The 25,997-nt window shown below is 39.4% G+C and overlaps 3 protein-coding genes and 1 pseudogene across 3 annotated transcripts in view; 2 read left to right on the top strand and 2 right to left on the bottom strand.

The window, feature by feature from the left end:
• Positions 1 to 15,203, top strand: part of LOC143369795 (uncharacterized) — a 281,266-nt gene extending 266,063 nt beyond the window's left edge. The window contains exons 2-3 of the mRNA XM_076814179.1: positions 15,029 to 15,063; positions 15,113 to 15,203. The gene's annotated coding sequence lies outside the window, so the exon portion shown is untranslated. The remainder of the gene's footprint in view (positions 1 to 15,028; positions 15,064 to 15,112) is intronic.
• LOC143369726 (meckelin) overlaps positions 1 to 25,997 on the bottom strand; it is a 292,527-nt gene that overhangs the window by 256,866 nt on the left and 9,664 nt on the right. The gene's annotated exons all lie outside the window — the stretch shown is intronic.
• On the top strand, positions 2,280 to 3,001 carry LOC143369557 (uncharacterized; annotated as a pseudogene).
• LOC143370041 (uncharacterized) lies at positions 8,381 to 25,514 on the bottom strand. The gene is made up of 4 exons (XM_076814638.1): positions 22,622 to 25,514; positions 20,966 to 21,099; positions 8,512 to 8,602; positions 8,381 to 8,409 (listed from the first exon to the last, which is right to left on the bottom strand). Exons 1-4 carry the CDS (start codon positions 25,512 to 25,514, stop codon positions 8,381 to 8,383), a joined length of 3,147 nt encoding a protein of 1,048 aa, XP_076670753.1.

The following is a 25,997-nucleotide window of genomic DNA, read 5'->3' as shown; positions in this document are numbered from 1 at the left end:
ATCTGTCCATTTGCTAACTTCTTGCAGTGGTCCCAAACCCAACTCGGCATTTTTATGTTATACTGATGTTTTCACTGTTTTGCGCGTAAACTAAGACGGTGTTTCCTGGTTTGACAGACCGTTCATACTGACTTTCGAAAGTCTTGAAGCGTTAATGAAGACTCGCATTTCCTATGATTGGTTGAGTCAATCGTGTGGGCGGTTGCAAATTGTGATTTTCTATTGGTTTTATCCTCAAAGTAGGGGGCAGCCCTTAGGTTTTCTTGGGACTTATGGTGCAGGAAAAGTCCCTTGGTAGGGTGATGCTTGCACGTGAAAACAATAAAGGTGCGAGGTCAAAGATTGACTTGACCGCGCCGAATTTGGGACCGTCTACCGGCAGTGCGGGTTTATGATCCTGATGATCTGCGCTTCGGTAGTGCCGCGCGGATGGATTGACCGTCGACCAGAAGTTGGGACCTTTCTTTATGGTCTAAAGTGTCGAAAATATTTGAATGGTAGAAAACGTTGAAAGGATAGAAGCCATAAAAAATAAACGCGCACATTGCTGTAGGAGATATTGAAAAGGAGACAGAGTTCCGTTATGGTGAATTTGACAGCTGCAGTTAAGGTTGGACAATATAAAACGAAGAAAACTTATTTCTATAGATATTTGGATACAATACTAGTAAAAACTACTTAAGATTAAGAGCTTAACTTTAGCTATGTACGTTAACGGGTCGTCCGTATATCGACGGCCATAATGTTTTATTATTGAGTCTATTTTATATGAGCATCGCGGAACAATGTATTTCTATGTAGCTGTCAACGTTGGCCGACAAGAGTCACTAAAGTGACGGAGTTTTTTTCCGGTTATGGTGCCAGAGTAATAGCCGCAGCAATCGCGCAAATTACATTCTTAAGCTTAAAAATAGCGAAGAATTCACGCCCGCATCATAAACCCCGCCACATTTCGAATCCTTAATATTTTGTCTTAAATTTTCGTTTGAACTTTCGTCTACCATCCGAACGCCGGAAAAGTTAGCGAGGGCTCTTGTTAAAGTCATCGTTCAGCTTATGTTTCGGCTCATATGTACATAAATTAACAATTTATACCAGAGACAGTAAGTATTTCATCAACTCATACATAGAAGCCTCCAATAAAAAGACTAATGATTATGCTACCCTTGTACAGTCAATGTACCTGCAACCATTTAAAACATAATTCATTAGGCAGAGCAGACCTTAAATTATAAACAAAAGGACATTTTTTTGATAAACAGGTGAATATTAAATTTGGCGATTTTCATTAATTTATTTCTGAAATAAAAATAAATTTAATGAATTAACTACTAATTTTATCATTATATCTGTATACAATTTATTTATTTACTATTTATGTTTAAGTAAACAACAGGATCCTTTCTCGTCAAACGTTCGTGACGCAGACTTCATTCGAAAACAATCGTGTTCGTTCATCGTCAACGCATTATTCTCGTTAAAATCACCATACGGACAACAACGTTTTTTCCTTGTCTGGTTATCCGTCGGGCCAATGAGTTCTTTTTCCTCATGATATTTTCAATCAGTCACTTAAAATTAATTTGTCGAGTGACCGCGTACCACGAGAGTTAATCGGGCCTTACAACCCTGAGAGAAGGGAGAGACATTCGCGCGTGTGGGAGTAGGTTACAGAAACAAAGTATAAAGTTACTATTAATGAGTAAGATAGTGTCTATAAAGCGAATAATACTCTATAAATTTAGAAAAATAACGTTATAGTAACGAGGGAAAAATAAAAATATTATAGTTCCTCAAAATCGTTTATGGGGTTTTAGCTTCCTATAGAAAAGTCTGCTTATGCTGTTTGTCATCCGCTTATGATGGGACACGGGTGGGCCTAGAGGAGGGGGCCCTTGGCCGATTCCGTCGGGATTGTTCACTCATTATTATAAAAATAATAATATTAATAACTGATGGTTGTTTTCGTTTCAAAATGTATAAATTTACCAATGACTAATAAAGTTAAAAATGTATCGTTTTGAAAAGCAAATAATTGTAAAGGCCAATATGAAAAGAATTTCACGATAAACTGTGAACAAATATTTCATGTTCAGATTCCTATGCGATACAATCAGAAATTCGATAGATCTGAATATTCGAATATTCGAAAGTTCGAAGTTCGAATATTCGAAGGTTCGAAGTTCGAATATTCGAAGGTTCGAAGAAATTATTCGTATTCGAAATTATTCGAATTATTCGAATATTCGAATAGTCGAATAATTACAGCTCTAGTGCATGTACCATTACCTTCCCCGGAATATTTATCTAAAATCCAACACATTTTTACACAACAATCTGACTCAATATTTCTGACTACACTTTCATACATACCCTACAGACCATTAAGAGAATGTTGTGAATGCATGCTGCAAAAATTTAAAGATACAGCTATTAATATATGTATTGAAAGTAAAGATTCTTTTGCAGTCTGGAAGAGGGAATGACAATTTCGTATTACTGGTAGTAGATGCTATTCATTATATACATACAAGAATAATTTAAAAGCTGATTGAGAAAAAAAGTCCTCAAATTACTTTTATGCAAAAGATATCGTAAATAAATATATAAAGCATGGTATACAATATGAACCCATTGCGAGGAAACTGTACGAAGATATTGATTCATTTCCAAGTTTTGAATGTGGATTAATTATATCCATTTTAAACCCTTGGCTTGGGTACTCACCCGATGGAATTGTGTTTCAAGGAAATACACCTTCCAAACTCAGAGATAAAATGTCCATATGCAGGAATAACTAAGAATATTGGAGATGTAGTTAAAGATTTAGTTTATTTGAACACAGATAATGAGAATAATTTATATCTTAAAGAAAAAACACCTGTACTACGCGCAAATACAGTTTGGAATGACAGTTTTAAATATAAAAGCAGCTGAATTAATTCTGTATGCACCGTACGATAAATCTATAAAAATTATTCTTATTCATTATGATGAATAGTTTGTTCAGGATTTATTTATATCTTTGAAACAGATTTATTTTAATAATATGCTTCATTTTGTGTGCCTAAAAACACCTAGTTACAAACTTCGTTTTTGTAGCATATACATTAAATTTTTCTAAAAATGTTTGCATTTAATAAATAACACTTTCATTTTTTTATAAACATGTGTATTTATTATATTAAATTAACATTGTTTTATTAATAAAAATGATTAATAAATAATTGAATTTATCATTTTTCAAAATTGGTGAGGTCAAATTTACAATCCCACATATAATTGTGAATATTGGTTCACCCTTCTTAACTAATCCTATGGGCATTCGACAATTTAAAACTTTAAATATTTTGAGTCTCTGATTGGATCGTTCAATATGCACCCGAGCTTTGGCAATCTCAGCACCAATAAGTGCTTCTTCCTTAGTAAACCGTGACTTTTCTTTCAAGAAAGGAGGACGAATTAATTTTACGTCATGTTCTTTACATAATTTATCAACTGTAAATCCCCTATCAACCGTGAGAGCGTCATTCTTTTCTACACAATTTATGACGCCACTCTGTTAAAAAATTACATTATCAGATGTTCTTCCACCACACATGTTACTAATAAAACATATAAGGCCACCAGGAGTCACTCCTGTCATGAACTTAATACTGCAAGTGTGTTTATATTGTGAATAAGTAGCTATTTGGCAACATAAATTCTTTGGTTTTTGTATAAATATTTCTGTGCAATCTAATACCACCCTTACATCTTTAAAATTATTAAAACAAATTGGAATTGTTAGGATTATAACTCTTTTAATCATACTTTTCACTATAATTATTGTACAAAAGCTTAACTAATATAATATAATATCGCGATTACATTTTTGTAACGTGCTTTGTTCAACTGTTCGTTGTCTTGTGACCGTCTCACGAAGAAGTCTCCTCTTGCCTTTTCTCCTCCCTCTCGCGGCGTCGCACACAACCTCCCAAAGACAACCGAAAAGTCACGTTTTCAACAGGAATATTTCTAGAAATTTCATCCTTAGTTGCAAAATGAATTGCTTCCTTTAAACAGTAATATAACATGTCAATGGTATTTGAAATAATTTCTCTACAACTTGAAACTGATTGTCGCTTAAATAATACTTTAAGAATTACATATGAAATATTGTTTTTTAACTTCATTAACGTCATTATAATTATGCTTCGAATATTTGATTTTATTAACTTATATCGTGGATATGCCAATTGCATCACATTTATTATAGTATTTAAAAGTTCAAAATTATTCCAGTTAAAGTATTTAAATCTTCTTGTACTGTAATAGTTTCACTAAAGTCTGTTATTAAGTCTCCACTTTTTACTTGAATACCAACATTAATGAGTTTTATAATGTCTTGAATGTTTTCAATATTTAAATCCTCCCCTACATTGAAAGTAGAAGGAGTACACAGATCAACATTAATAAGATCATTTGATGCACAACACGTTTCAGCTACCTTCTTTTCTCTTTGAAGACGTCGATTTTGTCTTTCATTATTTACTTTAGTTTCTTTTGGTATCTCATGCGTTCCTCTTGGCAAGTTGCATGAAGGTACTGCATCTTTTTTTAAACACCTTCTTCCTTTCCCATTTGGATCTGAGATATCAAATGATAAAATAACAATTAACTTATTACATGAAAAGTTAACATACATTGTAAATGTAAATAGTTATGATTATGTGTGCAATCATACATACACTTACCTGGGAAAAAATAATTGGCTTGTTTAAAATGTAAAGAGCATACTTGCATATAAGGTGATATTTCCTTTCCTATTTTTAATGTTTGCTTCCACATTTTTAACCGACTAACTCTCTCAGTATTTACGAAATCATTTTTAATGATTATTATTTCGTTAGGTTTAGGAAAGTAATGAAAACGGATTGTAGTGTCGATACTGGCTTTGTTATTACAACCATATACGGAGCTGTACATTTTGCTTTTAGTTTTCACAGATGGAAACCTAATTCCCGATGAATCTTCCATTGTTCGTGTAAAATATCCACCAATTATTTCAAATTCAAGTGATGTAAAACGGTACTGTTATATGTGACAGCTAACCCGATTTGACTGCTCTTAATTTTCGCTGTTGTTATTTTAGATTTTAAGCAAGTAACGCTGAAAAAACGCAGTAGACCACACATTAAACTAAGCGTATTTATTCTTGTGTGTGTGTGTGTATGTGTGTGTGTGTGTTTAATATATATATATATACAGGGTGTCCCACTAAGGAGTGGACAGCGCGATATCTCTTAAAGTATTGTCGATAAAAATATAAAAAAAATAGGGAATTGCATGGTTCGAGGGGGCCCATTTATTAGCGCGAACGAATTTTGTTTTCGATTATTATTTTAAAAGATACGATGGTCAAGTTCGGTTTTTCAAATGGAACTATTTTTTTTGAACACCTGAGTTGATAGTGCGTTCCAAGACAAATTCAATAAGCTTTAATGTATACACTTTATTTCCACTGGTTTTTAAGATATTGCGCTTGCAAATTTACTGATTTTCACTGCAAGAAACCCCTCTGGAATGGCAAAAACCGGGGGCGGTCTTACTGGCGCCACGGGTGGCACTGCCTGTTGAAATGGATACTTACCTGCCAAAGGTCTACGCCAGAAATGGCAGGCCCAAGGCTGGACAATTCTCTTCCGTCAGAAATGCTACTTAGGTAGGTACATCTGCGGTATCGAGAAGCGCATCGTTACTTTTATTTCGCACTTGCTTCTACGCTCGGATGGCCGGTTCTTTTGGGAGGGATGCAAATCCGATTGGTTCTGATACAATCTGCTCCCTATGGTTGAAATTTAGTCTAGCAGCTTTCACTCCTCCTAACCTAACCAATCCAACTTGCATCCCTCCCAAAAGAACCGGCCATCCGAGCGTAGAAGCAAGTGCGAAATAAAAGTAACGATGCGCTTCTCGATACCGCAGATGTATCTACCTAAGTAGCATTTCTGACGGAAAAGAATTGTCCAGCCCTTGGGCCTGCCATTTCTGGCGTAGACCTTTGGCAGGTAAGTATCCATTTCAACAGGCAGTGCCACCCGTGGCGTCAGTAAGACCGTCCCCGGTTTTTGCCATTTCAGAGGGGTTTCTTGCAGTGAAAATCAGTAAATTTGCAAGCGCAATATCTTAAAAACCAGTGGAAATAAAGTGTATACATTAAAGCTTATTGAATTTGTCTTGGAACGCACTATCAACTCAGGTGTTCAAAAAAAATAGTTCCATTTGAAAAACCGAACTTGATCATCGTATCTTTTAAAATAATAATCGAAAACAAAATTCGTTCGCGCTAATAAATGGGCCCCCTCGAACCATGCAATTCCCTATTTTTTTTTTATTTTTATCGACAATACTTTAAGAGATATCGCGCTGTCCACTCCTTAGTGGGACACCCTGTATATTAAACATAAAATAGTTATTGTGCAAATATATAATATAGGAACATATAAAAAAAGACATTAAGGGGGTAGACACGGGTAATGCAGCGCGCTGCATACCGACACAATCTGGCCCGAAACATGGGTTCGGGATTTTTCGTTTTTCGTCCTTATATGAGCACATTTTGGGCTGGGCGAGGTCTCATTCGAAAGAGGAAGGTTCAATGCGGAGCGCTCTGCTCATGGTTCAACGAGATTGTGTTCACATGTAACATCAATAACAGCAGTGTCCAAAGTAAAGCAAAAGTCGACAAAATATACCCGCAGAATCCAAGCATTTTTAGGTCACTAAGAGAGTTTTGTGACTCAAACGGTGAGCAGAGCGCTCCGCATTGAATCTTCTTCTTTCGAATGAGACCTCTCCCAGGCCAAAATCTGCTTATATAAGAACGAAAAACGAAAAATCGTGACTGCATTCCGAAATCAGAGTTCCGCCATATTGGCGATAATACAGAGCAAGTCACGTGACAAATTTAGTTGAGGTAGTAGATACGAGATGGCGCTTACTCGGGAGGACTGCCAACGTGGATTCATAGCAAATCTGAAGCGATAGCTGGATATACGGGCCACAATAAAAGCATGATGGAGTCAATGTATGCATTTTCGGACGATTGTAGGTTAGGTTATATTCATTTTAGGCATACATTGACATAGGAACTGCTGGGAATTGTATACATTTACTAAATTAACGCTTTTACCGTTACATATACATCACTTGAAATCGCTGTCGTATTTATGTCATAGTAATTCAGGCAGTTAGAACAACAACTAACCTACATTAAAAAAAAATTTCCTATTCTACATCGATGGCTTACAATTAGTGCACACATATTGTATGTCCATTTTTAGCGGTTTTGAGAAAAACAGGATCAAACATTCAATGGTACTTTATAATTACATAAATACTTTTTGCATTATTGTAATATAGGTATCACTGAAAGTATGTAATTAGTAGTATAAGTTAGAATCTGCAAAATTATAATAATAACTCGACAATAATGCTTGGAAGTTGGACATGCTATTGTAACCAAGTACAGAGGAGGACATACTATACTGAATGATATTATATAAAAATGAATGAAAGGAATAATACTGGAAATAATCTCACTTCAATATTATATTTATTTTTAAAGTAACAGGAATAAAAAGTAATTCGCGGTAGATATAGGAAGACTTTAAATTTTTTTTATTTATTGTCACATTTTTCCAAAACTATTTTCATCCTCTGGCATGGACACACAACATTTGTGCACTCAGCATAATAAATTCAGGGAAATACAATAAACAAAAATATCATTTTTGATGAATTTATAAAAAAGATAAAAATGTAATTTTTATGCAGCATAAAGAAACAGTCAAGCACTATTTCTTGAATATAAAAACTCAAATTTCATAAAAAGTGGACATACAATATGTGTGCACTAAGCCATCGATATGATTACTAGAGCCTATTCGAATACGTTATTGCTACTAACTCACTTTTGAAAAAAATGTGGGTTAGCGTTGTTGCTCTCACTGCCTCAATTATATGGCAAAATACAAGAGATGAGCATTCTAACCCGAGCCAATTTTTATTTGAAACGTGGGGAATTCAATTGTCGGCCATGAATAATTTTCTCGTGTTTATTCGTACTTTCTCGACTAAATATATGATTCGCAACTAAAGTACTAATAAATACGAGAAAATTATTCATGGTCGACGGATGAAAGGCTTTTGACTAAAAATATGAGAAACAATTACTTATTTGTATGTTTAATTATAAAAATTATAATTAATTGTGTTTCCTCCTTCTCTTCCTCCTCTACCTCCTCTTCCTCCACTCCCTCCTCTTCCTCGACTTCCACCTCTTCCTCCTCTCCCTCCTCGCCCTCCTCTTCCACCTCTTCCGCCTCCATAAATTTCTTTACGCAGAGTTTTTTTCAGCTGGCTGTACTGTAATATGAACAATAAACATAAATCGTATGTTAATTACTGCAATAATGACTAGACGTTTTCACACTTTCATGAAAATGTAAGAAATGGTTATCTACATACCTTCTGCCTGAGGCTCCCTGCTAGGTGGACTCCGTCCTCGAGACGGAGTCCCTTCCTCTTTTGCATTCTGAATACTTGCTTTGTCAGACATCTAAAAACAAGTCGAAGAAACATTAAAATTATTGAACGTAAGAAAATGCAATAGAAGAATCAGAGTTGGGCAAAAAGTAAACTAATTACAAATTACAAATTACGATTAAAATATAATTGGGTAATTGGTTACACAATCGTGAAATATTGTGTAATTGATTACACAATTACATTTTAATCGTAATTTGTAATTTATAATTAGATTACATTTTGCCCAATTCTGAGAAGAGTACACGATTATCAAGTTGGTATATTTGTGTACAATATAGGCTTCCTTCAGATTTCTAAATACTGGAATTCAACCGCTCTCTCCATCCATAAAACTGCCGAGGATGGCGTCGGCGGTAGTGATGGGATTCCGGAGTCGATTCCCAGCGCTTCGAATCTGTCTTGAATGTCAGCCGACTACTTCGAAGCGCTTCGAACATGATTCGAAGCTTAAAAGTCTTGAAAAGTCGTGGTCGGCTTCCCGGTACCCCGTGGCGAGGACAAATTTGATGGCTTTCGACCCTCGAAGGGGTTTGAATACCGTTAAAAAGTGAGAAATGTCTAGGATTTCCGAATTTCTCATCAGATCTTTGCGAAAACGACGCCAATCGATTCCTTATGTTTCGCCAATGAAATTAACACCAAGAACGACGTAATTCGGACCATAATGAAGGAAATTCCATGAAAAATCGAATTATATCATTTGAAGCATCCTTCGTTAAAAATAGTTCGATTTACATGAAATTTGATACGATAAAGAATAAAGAATTATTTTATTTCTGAAACAGGTATGAAGTCGAGGTTAAGTTCGACTTAAAGTTCGAGTTATCATATATACATTTATATCTATACGTTATTCGTTTTTATAGCTTGCAGTGTGTACATTTTACGAATGTTGATATGTAGGGAATGACAGAAAGAAAATGAACTAAAATAGACACCGTTTTCTAATAACTGGCACAAAATGCATAAAAAAATTAATTTATTGCTTATATATATTATATATATATATATTGCTTATACGATAATCAACGTCGTATTAATAATGTCGACTAATAATGGTTTCATTGCTTCTTTAGCAACAAGATTTGATTTAATCTGGTATCTTTTAATTTATTTCGTTTCAGACTGATTATTTCTCCCGCCGTCGAAAAAATTCTTTCGCAAGGCACCGATGTGGCAGGACAGCACAAAATTGATTTCGCCAATTTCGCGAGGTTCGGATACGTAGATGTATTTTTTTGCCAATATTGCAATGGATCGGAAGTTCTAGCGGCATAACATTCTGCTATGTAATTTTCGAGTTCGTTTGTCGGGCCACGATTCTATGCACTAATCAAATTTCTTTCAATCATTTCATTGTCAAAAGACGTCCACAGCACTGATGTGTTATTAGGATTAGCTGTTACGTTATTTGTGTCGGATGAGGTACCGGCAGTAACTGCTACATTTATATTAGATATTTCATCTATTATTAATTTCTCTGCTTTTTCAGCATTTTTGGTGAACCTAAATCCTACTACTTTGAAACGTGGGTCGAGAATTGTCGCCATTGCATGTGCTGAATTAGTTTCTATGTGATTAAAATAGTGACATGTCATCTCCTTTAATTTTATGGCTAAAATATTTTCGCGATTTAATTCGAGGCACTTGTGTAATTGCTTAATGGCTACTATAACTTTAGAGATGGAGGCTTTCGATTCTGTACTAAATTCCATTGTTATAGAGAAAAATGGCTGTAATATTGGTAACATGTTGGCTAATGTGTCCCACTCATTGTCAGTGAGGGACTCGAAAGAAATGTCAAAGTATTCTAATGCTGATTCTATTGCTTTCCTTTGTTCTACTAATCTATTAAACATGTTGTATGTTGAATTCCAACGTGTGTCGGTTTCTAATATTAATTTATGTTGCGGAATATTGAATTCATTTTGCATTTCCTGTAATTTGTCTTTCGCTAAGCAACTTGATTTGAAATAACACACTATACTGCGACATTTTTTTCGGATAGTTACTAAATCGTTAATGGCTGCTAAAGATTTTTTTACAACTAAATTTAAAGTATGTGCGAAACAGGAAACGCTAGAAACTGATTTTAGATTTCTTACAGCCGCAAGCATATTTGCCGCATTATCTATTACACCACATTTTACTTTCTCATTTATATTCCAATGGCAAAATATGTTATTTAATGTTTGGGATAACGCATGAGCTGTGTGGCTTCCGGTAATTTTTTCGGTTTGAAGCGTACGTGTTTTTAATTCAAAATCCTTATTAAGGCTGCCGTCTCACCGGGCCTTGAATGTGTGCATACGTTCACACAAGCTAAGTTAAGCGTGTACGTACACGCGTGTAGTAATCAAATCGTATATTACAACTTACGACCTGGAATCGGCCAAAAGGAGGTTTTTGCGGGTATAGTTGCCTGCAGTAGACATCCGTGCAGACGGGTCTGGTGCGTTTGAACGCTAATAAGCACCGTACATGGAAATAATAATGAATTTATGACTCGAAAACTGACAGAATGAAGCTTCAAGACTTCTCCGTCACCGGCGTTGGTGGTACATTCGAGCTCCGTAGCACCAGCGTATACGTATACGCGATGTAGTAAACAAACCGTAAATTACAACTTACGCCCTGGAATCGGCAAGAAGGAAGTTTTTGCGGGTATAGTTGCCTCCAGTCGACATCCGTGCAGACGGGTCTGGTGCGTTTGAGCACTAATAAACACCGTGGGTTGAAATAATAATGAATTTATGAATCATGTACTGTGACAGATTCGAGTAATGACAGAATGAGGCTTCAAGGATTCTCCGTCACCGGCGTTGATGGTATATTTGCGCCATGTACCATCAGAACCGGTGGAAGTCCAAGCTAGCCGATAAGTGTAGGAAATACATAGTTGCCGATACGTATCGAGAGTCGGATCGCGTTGTTGCCGCATTTCCCCTATTACTATTTTGTCGTCACGAAGGCTTGAATGAACCACGACGAAGCGGCTGGAGAACGGAGATGGGCAAAGATATTATTTTGATAAACTCCAATAAAAGATACTTTATGTTTATCCGTTCGGAACCAAATTGAATTCATTCGACGACGAAAGATAATTTTTTTATTCGATCTTTAACCATAGTTTATTCGACTTTTATTTGAATGCTTCAAACAACTTACGGCAGCGTGTTTATCCGAACCGGCGCGATCTCTCTTTGAGCCTGAAGACTTGGGCTGTTTGGCGGCAGCTTCTGATTTCGGTTCGAGAGCCATACACTGTTGCTTGCGGTGAATTATGTATTAATAAATTGTAAAACGTGACGTTTACAGTATAAGCACGGTATAAATCGGATTATTTCTAGAACTGTACTTGGTAATTAAATATAGGGTAACTGTACTCGTTGTTGACAGTGTACCAATAATTGACACTTTTATTTTTAGTCACAAATAATAAGCTTTTTATTAAAAAAATGTTTTTGACTAATACGCTTTTTGAAAAAGTATTAGTCAAAAGCTTATTATTCGTGACCGAAAATAAAAGTGTCAACTATTGGTACACGGTCAACTACGAGTACAGTTCCCTAAATGTAATCTAAATTCTATTTCAAAAATGCTAAAAATAAACCGATTTATACTGTGTTTAAATTTATTTTCATCTGGAAAATCTCAGGAGTATGTTATTGAAACGTTCATGACGATACAATAGCAAATGTGGAAGTTTTACATTCTATCAAAACAAACAACATAAACAATCACAATTTGTGATTCAATTTGAACTAAATCTCAGACATTGAGTGTTCAAAGTGATCCGCTTGGCATTGAATGAACCGTATATATGATATTTTCCATTCTAACCGAAATGGATCCTAACCCACTTCCAACTATCACGTTCTTTACGAAAAAGACAAAAGCTTCTACGTTCGGGACGTTAATCGCACCGCGATTACCGAAAATACAAAATTTATCGAGAAATGATACTAAAACTTTGCAGCCGTTCGTAGTATATCACCATCGAAATTGCAGTACAAGAAAATGATTATTTTTTATTGACTTTAGCACTATAGCGTTTACTATACACAGCAATAAAAGATATTTCTAAAAAATTCTAAGCTGTGAAATAGAAATCGACAAATACTAAAAACTAGAAAATAAAAAATATATAAAAAATAATTTTTATGATAAACGATTTTATTAAAAATGCACTAACAACTAAAAAATAATTCTTTTCTTGTACTACAATTTTGATGGTGTTAATATCACTAAATAATTCACTAATGAAATTGTAGAGCACCATGTGCAACCAGAAGTTGAAGTAACTGATTCATATCCTGTTATGAAATATCGTGCCCCACGATTTTATTGAAAGTGAATTATTTATAGTGATATTAACATCACCCACCCTTTTATTACTTTTTCTAAATAAAACCCATGCAACTAATCAGATTTTTTTTTTATTAAATTCTAATATGAAATATAAATATTATATCCCCCCCCTCCCCCGTTTCCGCCGCGCCTACCGCCGTGGCCACCCCGGCGCCATCCTCCACGGCTTCTGCGGCTGCCACGACCGCCACCGCCACGACCGCCACGGACGTGCTTGTAGCGCAACCTGCGCAGCTCTCTTTTCATCTGAAACAATACAATAAAAATTACAGTTTTTACTTCTACCCGTACATATAGTGAATCCCAAAAATATTCGGACCCAAATGAATTAGCGTTCTGACAATTGCCACGTTTCGTACAAAGTTGTTTGGTATGAAGTAAGCATACACGATGCTTCTGTGGCTAGTGTCTGCAAAGGCGATGCCGCCAATAAGCCGCGCCTCGCTGAGTTTCGTGGATTTCGACGCTTGAGACGAGATTCACTACAGCAGAATTTGTATACAAATTCAAACATTTCACGTTCGACCACGCGGTGTCGTTTCGTTTTTTCCGGGCTTCGCCTTCGCCGTTCATATCAAACAATCTTCAGAAAAATACACACACATTCAACATAACGTGCCTTCGCCATTTCTTTCTTTAATTTCCGTGTGTCTTCCTCCTTTTTCTTCTCCTCCGCTTCCTTTTTATTTTTCAAAATCTCCCTCTCTTTCTGCATTTCCTCCTCTCTCCTATTTTCTCCTCCCTCTCCGTCCTCGTTTCCCGGCTGACGCCAGGTCAGTGCATCCTTGATCTGGAAATGAAATAATGAATGTATTATTTTATGGCAAATAGTAAGATTGCACAGCGTGATTCTGTCGCTAGAGTCGTAAAGAAAATGCCACGCATTTCTCATCAGATCTTTGCGAAAATGGCGTCAACCGATTCCTTATGCCGTCACGATGAAAATGGCCCCAAGCTAATTTCGAGCGTCGAAATCCACGAAACTCAGCGAGGCGCGGTTTATTGGCGGCATCGCCTTTGTAGACTCTAGCCAGAGAATCACTTTGTATAACAGTATACAATATAGTACTTATATTATGCATACTCTCCATTTTTTTCTTCAACGTCCACCTGGTTGGCGTTCTTTCAGCAGAATGACGCTCCACGCAGCGGATTGTTTGCGCCGTTGCCTGGTTTGTAGAGCGTCATTTGTTTCAGTTCGCACCACATACGAATTTTTGGATTCACATTTCACGTTCACGGTTCGCGTTTACGTTTTTTTTTTGTAACGGGTAGAAGGATTTTGAGTCGTGGTGCGTTGTGTTGTATTGTGTTTGTGTTTGTGTTGTGTTTGTTGGTTTAGTGTGAAATAAGTGACACTCTAAATGTGAATATGCAGGATGTGCAAGAAGATATGGACAATAATTCTCCGTTTCGTCCGCGACACTTACGTCCGTCCGCAAGGAGATTTTCGAAACGGAAAGTATATCGCGAAAAGAGAAGGCCTTTGACCCTTCAGAAGAAACAGGAAAAGGCAAAATCGGTAGACGACACTGCCGTAGGACAACATCCAGAAGAAGTAGCCGAGGAGCGTATAGTAGAGGAACCATCAACATCCGATGGACGAAATCATACGCATCAAGAGATAATGTACTTGCCATCTGATGAAGATACTGATACGGCCAGTTCGGGAGAAACTGAAGATGCGCTTGAAGAATTTGATATACAAAGTAACGAAGAAGAAAACTTCGTTATAGAAAAAGTTACGAAGGACGAGCCGCAAGAGCAATCGCGTCTCCAAAATAGCAACGATATAATGAATTTCCCAAATGTGCTTGCTCAATTGCAAAAATAGGTAAGCATGCAAAAAATAGGGAAGACTGCGGCATTAAACACCTGCAAATAACTGGTGTAAAACGGCGTGGCTTCAAGAGCATCTTCAGTGTAATGTGCACTTTATGCCATTACAAAGCTGAAATCTGCAATCAATCGGACGAAGCCGAAGAAGTGAATAGCAAACAGGGCGCTGTTAATGCAACAATTTTATGTGGAGGCAGTCATGCCCACTTGGAACACACTTTTGCAGGAGTGAACATACGTTGCATGTCGAAGAGAGACCTTGTGAAGAATCAAGATAAATTCGTCAAGTCCGCAATTGCCGCTGCAGAAGAAGAGATGTTAGCAGCGGCTGAAGAAGAAAAACGTTTGGCGATTGAAAGAGGCGACGTTCTTCCCGGATCAGGGACCCCTCACATCCCCGTTGTGGCTGATGGAAGTTGGATGAAGAGATCGTACCGCAGCGGATGTTACGATTCTTCGTCTGGAGTCGGCGTGATAGTTGGCTATCATACGAAGAAAGTTTTATTTTACGGCGTTCGAAATAAAGTCTGCAGAAATAATGAAACTATTATAACGGCCCGGCGTCGCACCGCGTTGTAAAGCGCGGTACCACTGACCCCGTCAGTGGTGACAAGTGCCAGCGATGGCACTTTTACTCGCGGATCATATGATCACGCGAGTCGATCGACGCCGCCGTCACTTCCCCAAAGAAGTGACGAAGAAAATAATAAATATGATCGATCCGGCGTCGCACCGCTGACTATCGTCAGTGGTGACAAGTGCCAGCGATGGCACTTTTACTCGCGGATCATATGATCACGCGAGTCGATCGACGCCGCCGTCACTTCCCCAAAGAAGTGACGAAGAAAATAATAAATATGATCGATCCGGCGTCGCACCGCTGACTATCGTCAGTGGTGACAAGTGCCAGCGATGGCACTTTTACTCGCGGATCATATGATCACGCGAGTCGATCGACGCCGCCGTCACTTCCCCAAAGAAGTGACGAAGAAAATAATAAATATGATCGATCCGGCGTCGCACCGCTGACTATCGTCAGTGGTGACAAGTGCCAGCGATGGCACTTTTACTCGCGGATCATATGATCACGCGAGTCGATCGACGCCGCCGTCACTTCCCCAAAGAAGTGACGAAGAAAATAATAAATATGATCGATCCGGCGTCGCACCGCTGACTATCGTCAGTGGTGACAAGTGCCAGCGATGGCACTTTTACTCGCGGATCATATGATCACGCGAGTCGATCGACGCCGCCGTCACTTCCCCAAAGAAGTGACGAAGAAAATAATAAATATGATCGATCCGGCGTCGCACCGCTGACTATCGTCAGTGGTGACAAGTGCCAGCGATGGCACTTTTACTCGCGGATCATATGATCACGCGAGTCGATCGACGCCGCCGTCACTTCCCCAAAGAAGTGACGAAGAAAATAATAAATATGATCGATCCGGCGTCGCACCGCTGACTATCGTCAGTGGTGACAAGTGCCAGCGATGGCACTTTTACTCGCGGATCATATGATCACGCGAGTCGATCGACGCCGCCGTCACTTCCCCAAAGAAGTGACGAAGAAAATAATAAATATGATCGATCCGGCGTCGCACCGCTGACTATCGTCAGTGGTGACAAGTGCCAGCGATGGCACTTTTACTCGCGGATCATATGATCACGCGAGTCGATCGACGCCGCCGTCACTTCCCCAAAGAAGTGACGAAGAAAATAATAAATATGATCGATCCGGCGTCGCACCGCTGACTATCGTCAGTGGTGACAAGTGCCAGCGATGGCACTTTTACTCGCGGATCATATGATCACGCGAGTCGATCGACGCCGCCGTCACTTCCCCGAAGAAGTGAAGAAGAAAATAATAAATTTAATTCACCCTTTAATTTTTTCAGACACATTTCTAAGTTCACAGCGGAGCTGTTACTTTTTGACCCGTCGGGTAACCGGCTACCCGGAATAACTTAGTCAAAGAAGAAGAGGAAATACACCATTTTTATCTGTCCATTTCAAAGGGGCGAAAGCTTGAATGTCGAATTTCAATTCTCCAATGAAGTTGGATTGATTTATTGTAATGACTATAACTTGATTAGAAACAAAAAAAATATAAAAAAATGTTCTGTTAAACGATTTTGTCAAAAAGGCACTAACAACTAAAAAATACTTCTAGTGTTGTGCTACAATTTCGATGGTGTTTTTCAACTTTAAATAAAAACGTGGTTCAGAATATTTCATAACAGAATATGAATCAATTTAGTGTAGCCTCAAGTGTCGAAATGAATTTGTTGCGAGATATCCTGCTCCACGATTTTATGTGCAAATACACCATCGAAATTGTAGTATAAGAAAATAATTATTTTTTACTTTTTAATGCATTTTTCATAAAATCGTTTATTATAAATTTTTTAATATACTTTTTCTAGTTTTTAGTGTTTGTGGATTTACATTACTCTTATTGCTGTATGCAGTTTAACAGTTTGCTTGAAGAATGGTTGATTTATTGCTATGGGTTATTATTTATTGGTGACTAGGTAATTTTTTCACCCACTCGGAGTTTTTTCATACTTTTGTATTGTCAACCAAACTACGCACCTCTGCAAAGTTTCGAGGGAATTGGATGGTTGGAAGTGGTTTAAAATTGAGTTTCCACATTTGAATCAAACAAACAAACAGAGGATCGTAGCTAAATAAAATCGTTTAATGGGACATTCCCAAATATCAGTATTGTTAGTACTGAACTCTGGTTTATATTGATAAATTTTTACAACCGTGGAATAACAATTCCGAAGAAAACCATGTACAAAACTATTATTGAAACAGACAATTCTTGTTGATATAAAAGATAATTTGATGTATAGTTAGATGAAAAAAAAGCAGCATACGTTTTTAGAAGAATTACAGCATTCATAAATTTCATTACGATCGGCATGTTACACTTCGGTGATGTACCTTATTCAAATTGTATGCTTTGAATTTGCACATTGATTGTACAAAGTATTGCATCGTTCTATGTATAAATAAATACTAAATTAGTATTGTTTCATTGACATGTTTCCTAACTTCACTACTCAACCTCTCTATCTTTCAATAGTGCTATCCTCCTTTACGTTCAGCGAGGCTCTGATGCTAGACGCAGGAATTGGCGGGCTCCAGCTACAGCTGATGCACGAGGAAACACCTACAGCGGTGGTTATGTGTGCGTGACTGACGCACCGCAGTTCCCCACACATAACCACCGCTCCTGTCGATGTTCCCCCCTCCATCAGCGGTACATGGAGCCCGGCGATCGCTGCCTAGACGCAGCTCTCGTGCCGTATTCCTCCAAGCTTCTCAATAGAAGGAGCTGTGGCAACAGCGCGGCAGAGACGGAGACAACAGAACATGCGGCAACTATGCTGTCAAAAATTCGTCTACGTAGAGTATCGGTAGATGTCACCATTGTACAACTTCTTTTTACCGACCGCAGTAGTTTCATTAGGGTCCGTCTGTTTACAAGGGCGCTTCGATCGATTCGGACCATAACAAAAAGGAGACGGCCCCCTTAATATAATGGCATGTAACTGATATAATATTGTCTAAGTTCACGCTGGTCCATGTATCAGTAGTGATGCAAATGGCGGAAGCAGCATCAACCTCTGCTTGTATAATACGCCTTTTCGTTACGTACTCATCATCCACGAACTTCTTCATTGTCTTTCTGCATGGGATAACATATTTTGGATCCAGATAATTGATTAAAGTTCGAAAACCTTTATCATCGACAATAGAAAATGGTTGTAGATCCAGTACAATTAAATCTACTAGCGTTTTGTCCAGTTTTAATTTCCTTTCGTCATTATCTAAAAACATACCAAGACTACTGTTATAACTGAATAGGGAAAGAAAGGCCAGACCAAATGCGTTGCGCGGTGAATGTACAATATACACCGTACTTACCAGTATAAGGGATGCCGGATGATTCAGAAGATTCTTGTGGCTTTTAAAGATTATGAACATTCTCCAAATGTTTTTGTTATATTCTATATGAGTGTAATTTGCGTTGTACGTACGGATTCTTTTATTGAAAACAAAGTGTTATATTCTATACCGCGATGTCGACTCTCTGAGACTCGTCGAAGGTTCTAGAAGGCGGAAGCTCCCACATCTCTCGCACATCCGCCTATGCTCTTACTGCCCTCTAGGCTCGGCTATTTACAATGTACGCGCGGGCTTTTCGAACGCTAGCACACAATACTTCCTCCCCCTGGGAAAACAGTTCATACTTTATAATTAGTGTCTAATGAAATCGCCGTATTTCTTTGGTGCGGTTTTTGTTTGTGTCGATTGTTACGAGCCGGGGCTGCAGCAACGCGAGAGGCCGGCGAGAAGGGTATTTCCCAAGGAATACGGTTTATGAATTTGTTAGTTAGGTGCGCGGACGAACCTGATGCGAAATCAGGAAGCCTCTAGGATTATTGACGGCGAGGACGAACCAGATGCGAAATCAGGGAGCCTCTAGGAATGGAATCAAGCGCGGACGAACCTGATTGTTAGTCAGGGAGCCGCAGGAGGGTGAAACGTCGTGAACGAACCCGATGCGAAATCGGGGTGTCACTAGGATGATGTTCACATACGAACTCGACGCGAAGTCGAGGAGCTGTTAGGAGGTTGGATTATTCACAGACGAACCTGGTGCGAAATCAGGGAGCTGTTCGGAGGTTGGTAGACTTACAGACGAACCTGGTGCGAAACCAGGGAGCTGTAGGACACGGACGAACCTGATGCGAAATCAGGGAGCCGTAGGAGGGTTAAACGTGGACGAACCCGATGCGAAATCGGGGAGCCACTAGGTTGGTAAAGATTCCTTGTTTTGGATGAAAGGTTGCGAACGAACCTGATGCTAGATCAGGGAGTCGCGGGAAATGTTAGTAATGCTTCGTAACTCTTAATTTATGTTTGATACAACTCGAGCGGTAAAGTTGTATCAGTGGGTGAGTGCTACTAATATTATAAGGATCTGTTTAAATGAGTGCCTGAGGAGGCGTGTGGAGTGCCACTGGTCGGCCAGGGAAGGAAGGCACTTCAACGATGGTCGGATGAACACCTTTTTTATTCCGCACGTGGGCGTCGTTAACACGCAGGACGAACACTCCACGGAAGACAGCACGAATAGACACGACTCATTAACACGCAATTCACCCGAACAAGATATGTACCACTATGTACAATGCGCAGGGCGCGAGGGCTCGTGAAACCGTTTTGGATTTCGCTGGGAGCGTGGGTTGCTGGGCGACAAAGAAAAGAACGGGAATCCGTGCGTACGATGTCGCCAAGGTGTTCGAGGAACTAACTGCCGGAATCCGGCAAAAACGCGTGACGTCGCCAACCGTCTTACCGGACGGTGAGTCACCGTGTTTACACGCTCTCGCACGCACATTTAAATCGGCCGATCAGCTGTCGCGCTGATTTCGGCTGCATCAGGATCGCTGGGTAAGAGATGGGTTTTAACGAATCTACTCGATTTAGACGTGAACACCATTCGTGTATTCAATAATCAATTATAGTACAAATGTAAGTGTCGCGATTAAATAGTGTAGGAAATGTGTATAGATTACCACTAATTTGCTCGGTGTTGACGCACAGGCGATGCGGGGCGTACGAGTAGCTATTTCAAAGTACCCAACAGAATATAAACCGAACTCGCGGATTCTATGAGGTCAACTACGATTCTGACGGAGACTTTAGCTGGATCTTACTGAATTCGACCGACTCGGTGCGAGCGTGACACGACGTTACTCTACGCGTGACTGTACTGCTTTTAACCGCAGAGAGTAGAAACCAAAGGGTTTATATAGTCCCAAAAATAAGTGGGGATGCGTTAGAAATTTCCATATAAGGAAATTCTTCGGGGTCGTCGTCGTGTCACTCCCGTTCCCATGATCGTGATCCAGATGGTCGAGATCATGACCCCCCTTAGTGGTATGTGATAAGCAAAAGGATTTTAGGGCGTTTTCCCTTCGCAGACGCGAGCTCGAAAAGTGGTTGAGAGGGGCGTATGGGAAAATTCCACATACGTAACACGATCTTCGCTGTTCGCGTTCATCCCGGTTTCCCGGTCCTGCTTCGTTTGACCCCGTTGGTGGGGCGTTTCCCCGCGCGACCCCTTCTGTAATGTCGGGTACCCTGTTCGCTTCGGGTTGTATTTCTGTCTCCGGTGGCTCGTAATCCCACAGATCGACTATCTTCTCCCCACCAGTTGGAATGTTTCCTACACTTTGGATCTGGTCTACGTGCCTTTCCCAGTGTCTACCATCATCTAGTGATATTGTATAATGTACCCGACATGTTCTACGCTGGATGCGTCCCAGCATCCATTTTACCTTACCGTAATAGTTTCTACATTGCACTCTGTCGCCTACTTTAAATTCGCGTACAATTTTTTTATTTACACTTCGTGGTTCTTTCTCGTGCATTGGTTTCAGTAGGTCTAATCGCGTACGCAATTTCCGATTAAACACTTCCTCCGCCGGTGATCTCCCGGTTGCTGGATGTGGAGTGATTTGGTATTTTAATAAAAATCTTTGTATCGCATCATATACTTCAGCGCCACTTGGGCATTCGCATTGAAATTGTTTTCTTAACGCTTGTTTGAATGTCTGTACAAACCTTTCCGCCTGACCGTTTGTCGCGGGGTGGAATGGTGCTGTGCGCTTATGCTTGATACCGCTTTGGTTTACAAATTCCGTAAATTCTTTTGAAACAAAATGGCGTCCATTATCAGATACCAATACTTCTGGTATGCCGAAAGTCGCGAAAACTTGTTTACATTTCCGAATGGTTGTTTCACTCGTCATGTCTTTGGTGATTCGCACCTCCGGCCATTTAGACCGCGCGTCTACTATTATCAGAAAATAATGCTGTAAAAATGGTCCTGCGTAATCTATATGTATTCGTTGAAACGGAAATTCTGCCGGTTCCCACTCTTCGGTTGCATTTTTGGGTGGATTATTTCGCACTGCGTTACAGTTTGTACATTCTGAGATCATTCTTTCAAGGTCGCGGTCAATCCCCGGCCACCAGCAATACTTCATTGCCAACGCTTTGGCTCTAACAATACCGGGATGCTCCGCGTGCACTTCTCGCAATGTTCTGCTTCGCAGGTTCGCGGTATTACCACTTTGTCGGCCCGTAGGATGACTCCCCCCTGACAACTGTATTCAGTCTGTGGTATATTAAAACGGTCGCACAATTTCACCGCTTTACCTTCTCGCAGGCGCCTTCCCATAGATTTTGTAATTCCGGATCTTTTTCGGGTTCTTTGGCTATTTGTACATGTGTTATTGGTAGTGTTTCAATTGCTTTAATTTCATAATTATCTACTATGTCGGTTTCGTAACTTTCTGCTTCTTTAATTGGTAACCGTGACAACCCGTCCGCGTTTCCGTGTACCCTAGTATTTTTGTATTTGATACTAGCTGCACCCGGCCACGCGTCGCTGTGGCTCAATCTAGTTAAGTCGAAAAGAAAGAAAAGAGAAAGCGCGCGTTTCTAATATGTTTATTTTCACAATACTTGTAGGTATACAATATTTTTTGTTGTTCCATTGTCTGTGTAGATATAGAGATTGTCTGGTTTGCCGACTCTAGAACACGCAACATATAATTGTTCATGTGAGAAGCAATCCGTGTTTAGATCTAAACCGCACAATTCTAAAGATTGGCCCTGAGCTTTGTTTATGGTGATTGCAAACGCCAATCGAATTGGGAATTGCAATCTCTTAAATTGAAATGGCATATCCGTTGGAATCATAGGAATGCGAGTAATGAGGACATCTTTACCTTTGAAAGGTCCTGTCAAGATTGTTGCTTCTATGACGTTGCTCATTAATTTTTTTACTGCAAGCCGCGTGCCGTTACAAAGCTTTGGCTGGTTGATATTTCGCAACATGATAATTTTCACGCCGATTTTTAATTGCAGTACGTGCGGTGGCATCCCTGGCAGATCGAGTGAATTAAAAAATTCTGTTGGATAATTAATCGCTTCTTCTGCTTCCACAACAGTGTCGACGGACTTGTATGTGACTGCCTCGCTTTGAATGTTAGACTGAATAATATTATTAAGTTCGTAGACGTCTTTGTTCTTGGACACAAGAATAGCTCGTTCACTCAGCCAATCGTGATTCTTATAATTGGTTTGAATGTCGGGAAATACTTTTTCAACCAATTCTTCTTTTGATGTCACTAAATTGCAAAAGTTATGAGGCAATGCAATTCGTCCTGAGGCCAGATCAATCGGCACCTTTCCGTTCCCAATTTCCAGCAATTGATGTGAGAATATCTCAGCTGATCGATCGTTTTGCAGCTGGAATACTTTTCCCATGCCGGATGCTTTGGAAATGTTGCACGTGGGAGTTTCAATGAATTGCATGTTCAATGGCAATTTCAAAGCGGAATGAGCAGTTCTTCCACCTGGTAGCAATGTCGCAGCTATTCCGGACGACGCAAGAGCTAAGGCTATGTCATTTTGGGATCGAATTGCTGCCAGAAGTAATCTAATTAGGAACGTTTTACCAGTTCCTCCTGGCGCATCTAAGAAGAAGATTTCTCCAACTCCGTTATTGACAGTTTGCATTATTTGGTCGTAAATGCCTTTTTGCTCAAGCGTTAGCTTAGGAATATTTGATTGCACATACGACAAAAGATCGCTCGTGTTATAATTTTGTTCACGACGGAATTCTACATCGAATGAAGCAGCAGCAGATCGATTCAGTGATGGCATTCCCAATTGCTTCAGAACTTTGTTCGCGATTTCTAAGCACAAATCTTCAATCATTATCAACGCTTCGTTGTAGATTTCTGCTGTGAAATCCATGTTCATATTTGAATTTTCCTTGCGTATTCGATGTAAAATATCTTCAGCCATGTGCGATTTATATTTCTCCCATAACTCTGTTGGAGATGAAGGAGAGCAGGCAGTCAATATGATTGCAAACAATGCACGAATTTGATTTGGATGTGACGTGTTGCACGCGTCATTAATGCATACATCCCAGTGTCGGTCGTCCTCTAATAAATTCAGAGCTTGACATGCTCTGCGGAAAGTAGCATGTGTTACGCCGTTAACAATTCTCAATTGCTGGAAAGACGTTGGACCGGGCACATTTACCAACAGCATGCGAAGAAAGAAGCATTCATCTTGATTGGGATGCACGGTGTACAGTCTGCCTATCGTAGTTTCTTTGAATATGCCAGGTTGTCCATCAACTCGCTCTCCTCGTTTGCGTCGTTCAAATGATTTTCTACTCGCATTCCATGTGTAATACGCAGGCACTTCCGAATACAGCAGTGTTTTCACAAACGCGTCATTTTGACATAACGTGAAGAATGCAGTTAACGTTGTATCCCGTGGATTCAGGGCTATTTGTTGCACATTTGCAGCTGTGAAATAAACGCGCTGTCCATTTTCTAGATGTACTGCTAAGTGAACAACAGCTGGACTTCGTTCATGTATGGGAAATGAGAGAATTCGCCATACAGCTTCATTGCTGCTTATGTATCTTCCAGCCTGATACTGTGCGATTTCGTCTATATGTATGACAGCATTCCTATCACTTCTTTCTGGTTGCATGCCAAAAACTGCCATGTCGCTGCCTTTATTCACGTACTTACAAATGTATTTAATGGATTTAACGGAGTTACAGTATTCCACGTTTATGTGCGCTTTGTATGTTTTTGATAGCAAAGGCGAATATGGAACAACCCACCGGTTATCTACTTCGATGTCACCGTTTCGTATTTGTATGGTTGCTAATTTACTGCCATCTTCTGCTGATCTTCTTCTGTATAAAGGATATCCATCGTTTCCTGCAACTGTGTTGGATACTAATGCTCGAGGATATCGCTTAGAGCATTTTCCGTCTATCATGCATGGTGAATTTGGACTTAGTGTACCGCAAGGTCCATGTATCATATTTTTGGTCACAACTTCATGCAAATCGTTATCGATGTTGACATCGGGTATTTCAGCGCATATTACATCGTGGATTTCGTTTGAAGTGATTTTGTTATAGAGCCAGATTAGTATATGTGCGTGTGGCAATCCTCTCTTTTGCCATTCCACTGAGTACATCCAGCAGCGCACAGACCCAAACACTTCATGTTTTACCATGAAATTCATCAGCGATTTCAGCTTCTGTCTGAAAACACGTGCTGTGATGTCATGCCTATCCACCGGCAATTGCCCAGGAAGTAAGAGCTGTTGTATATCGTCCCAAGCTGGATTACATGTGAATGTAATGAATAGGTCTGGACGCCCGTAGTGACGAACATACGCAATTGCATCTTGAGCGTACTCATGCATATGACGTGGACTGCCTGTATATGAAGATGGCAAAATCGTTAGTCTTCCAACGTTAGTTGTATTACCGTCATTTACAACTGCATCTCGCAAATGAATGTATTCTTCAGAGCGAAGCTTGTTCTGATTCAAACGGATGAATATCAATCGTTCTGTTTCGATTTTTGCATACATATCTACGATGTATTGGTGAAACAATTGACGGCATTTCAAAATGTGATTGTCTTCATTCTCCCGAATCATTAATCGGTATGAATAATAGTTCATTGCGTTGCATTTCTTATTTGTTTCTTCGCCACTGACTGGATTTATCATCTTAACGTTGAAGTGATATCCATCGGCACCATCCAAAAAATGATTGGATATTGTGGGCATCGTAGCATCGATGAGTTTCTGCAACTTTTGTCAATAGATCGTTTCCCCGATGAAGAACAATATCTCTAGGTTGGAATTGATCTCCGACTATAACAATTGCCACTTCGTTTATAGTTGGAGCATTGAATCTTCGCACATGTTCTCCAGCAGGCGTTTTGTCAGCATGAATAACAATCTTGTGTGTATCAGATGGCATCATGTCAATTGCTGTTTTGAACAAACGCACTAAATTGTTTTTTTCGTGAAAAAGCTCTTGCAGTTGGGAAACGATGGACCTTTTTATGCCGGTAGAAATTCCGCAGCGTGCATTCAATTCACCATTGCTATCACCGATGAAATACATTTGTAGGAATGTATGTTGACCATCTGGAAAAGGAAGCAGGGAGCCGGCTTTATGATAAATTTGTCCTTTCACTTTGATAGTTGGCATGAATTGAGCTGTTACGATTTCTGCGCCGAATGACGTCATTTGGAAGCATGAGT

This window comes from Andrena cerasifolii, chromosome 6 (genome assembly GCF_050908995.1).
Source record: "Andrena cerasifolii isolate SP2316 chromosome 6, iyAndCera1_principal, whole genome shotgun sequence".
Taxonomy (NCBI): domain Eukaryota; kingdom Metazoa; phylum Arthropoda; class Insecta; order Hymenoptera; family Andrenidae; genus Andrena; species Andrena cerasifolii.
The sequence above is the reverse complement of the archived record's forward strand: the minus strand, read 5'-3'. Positions and strand labels throughout refer to the sequence as shown.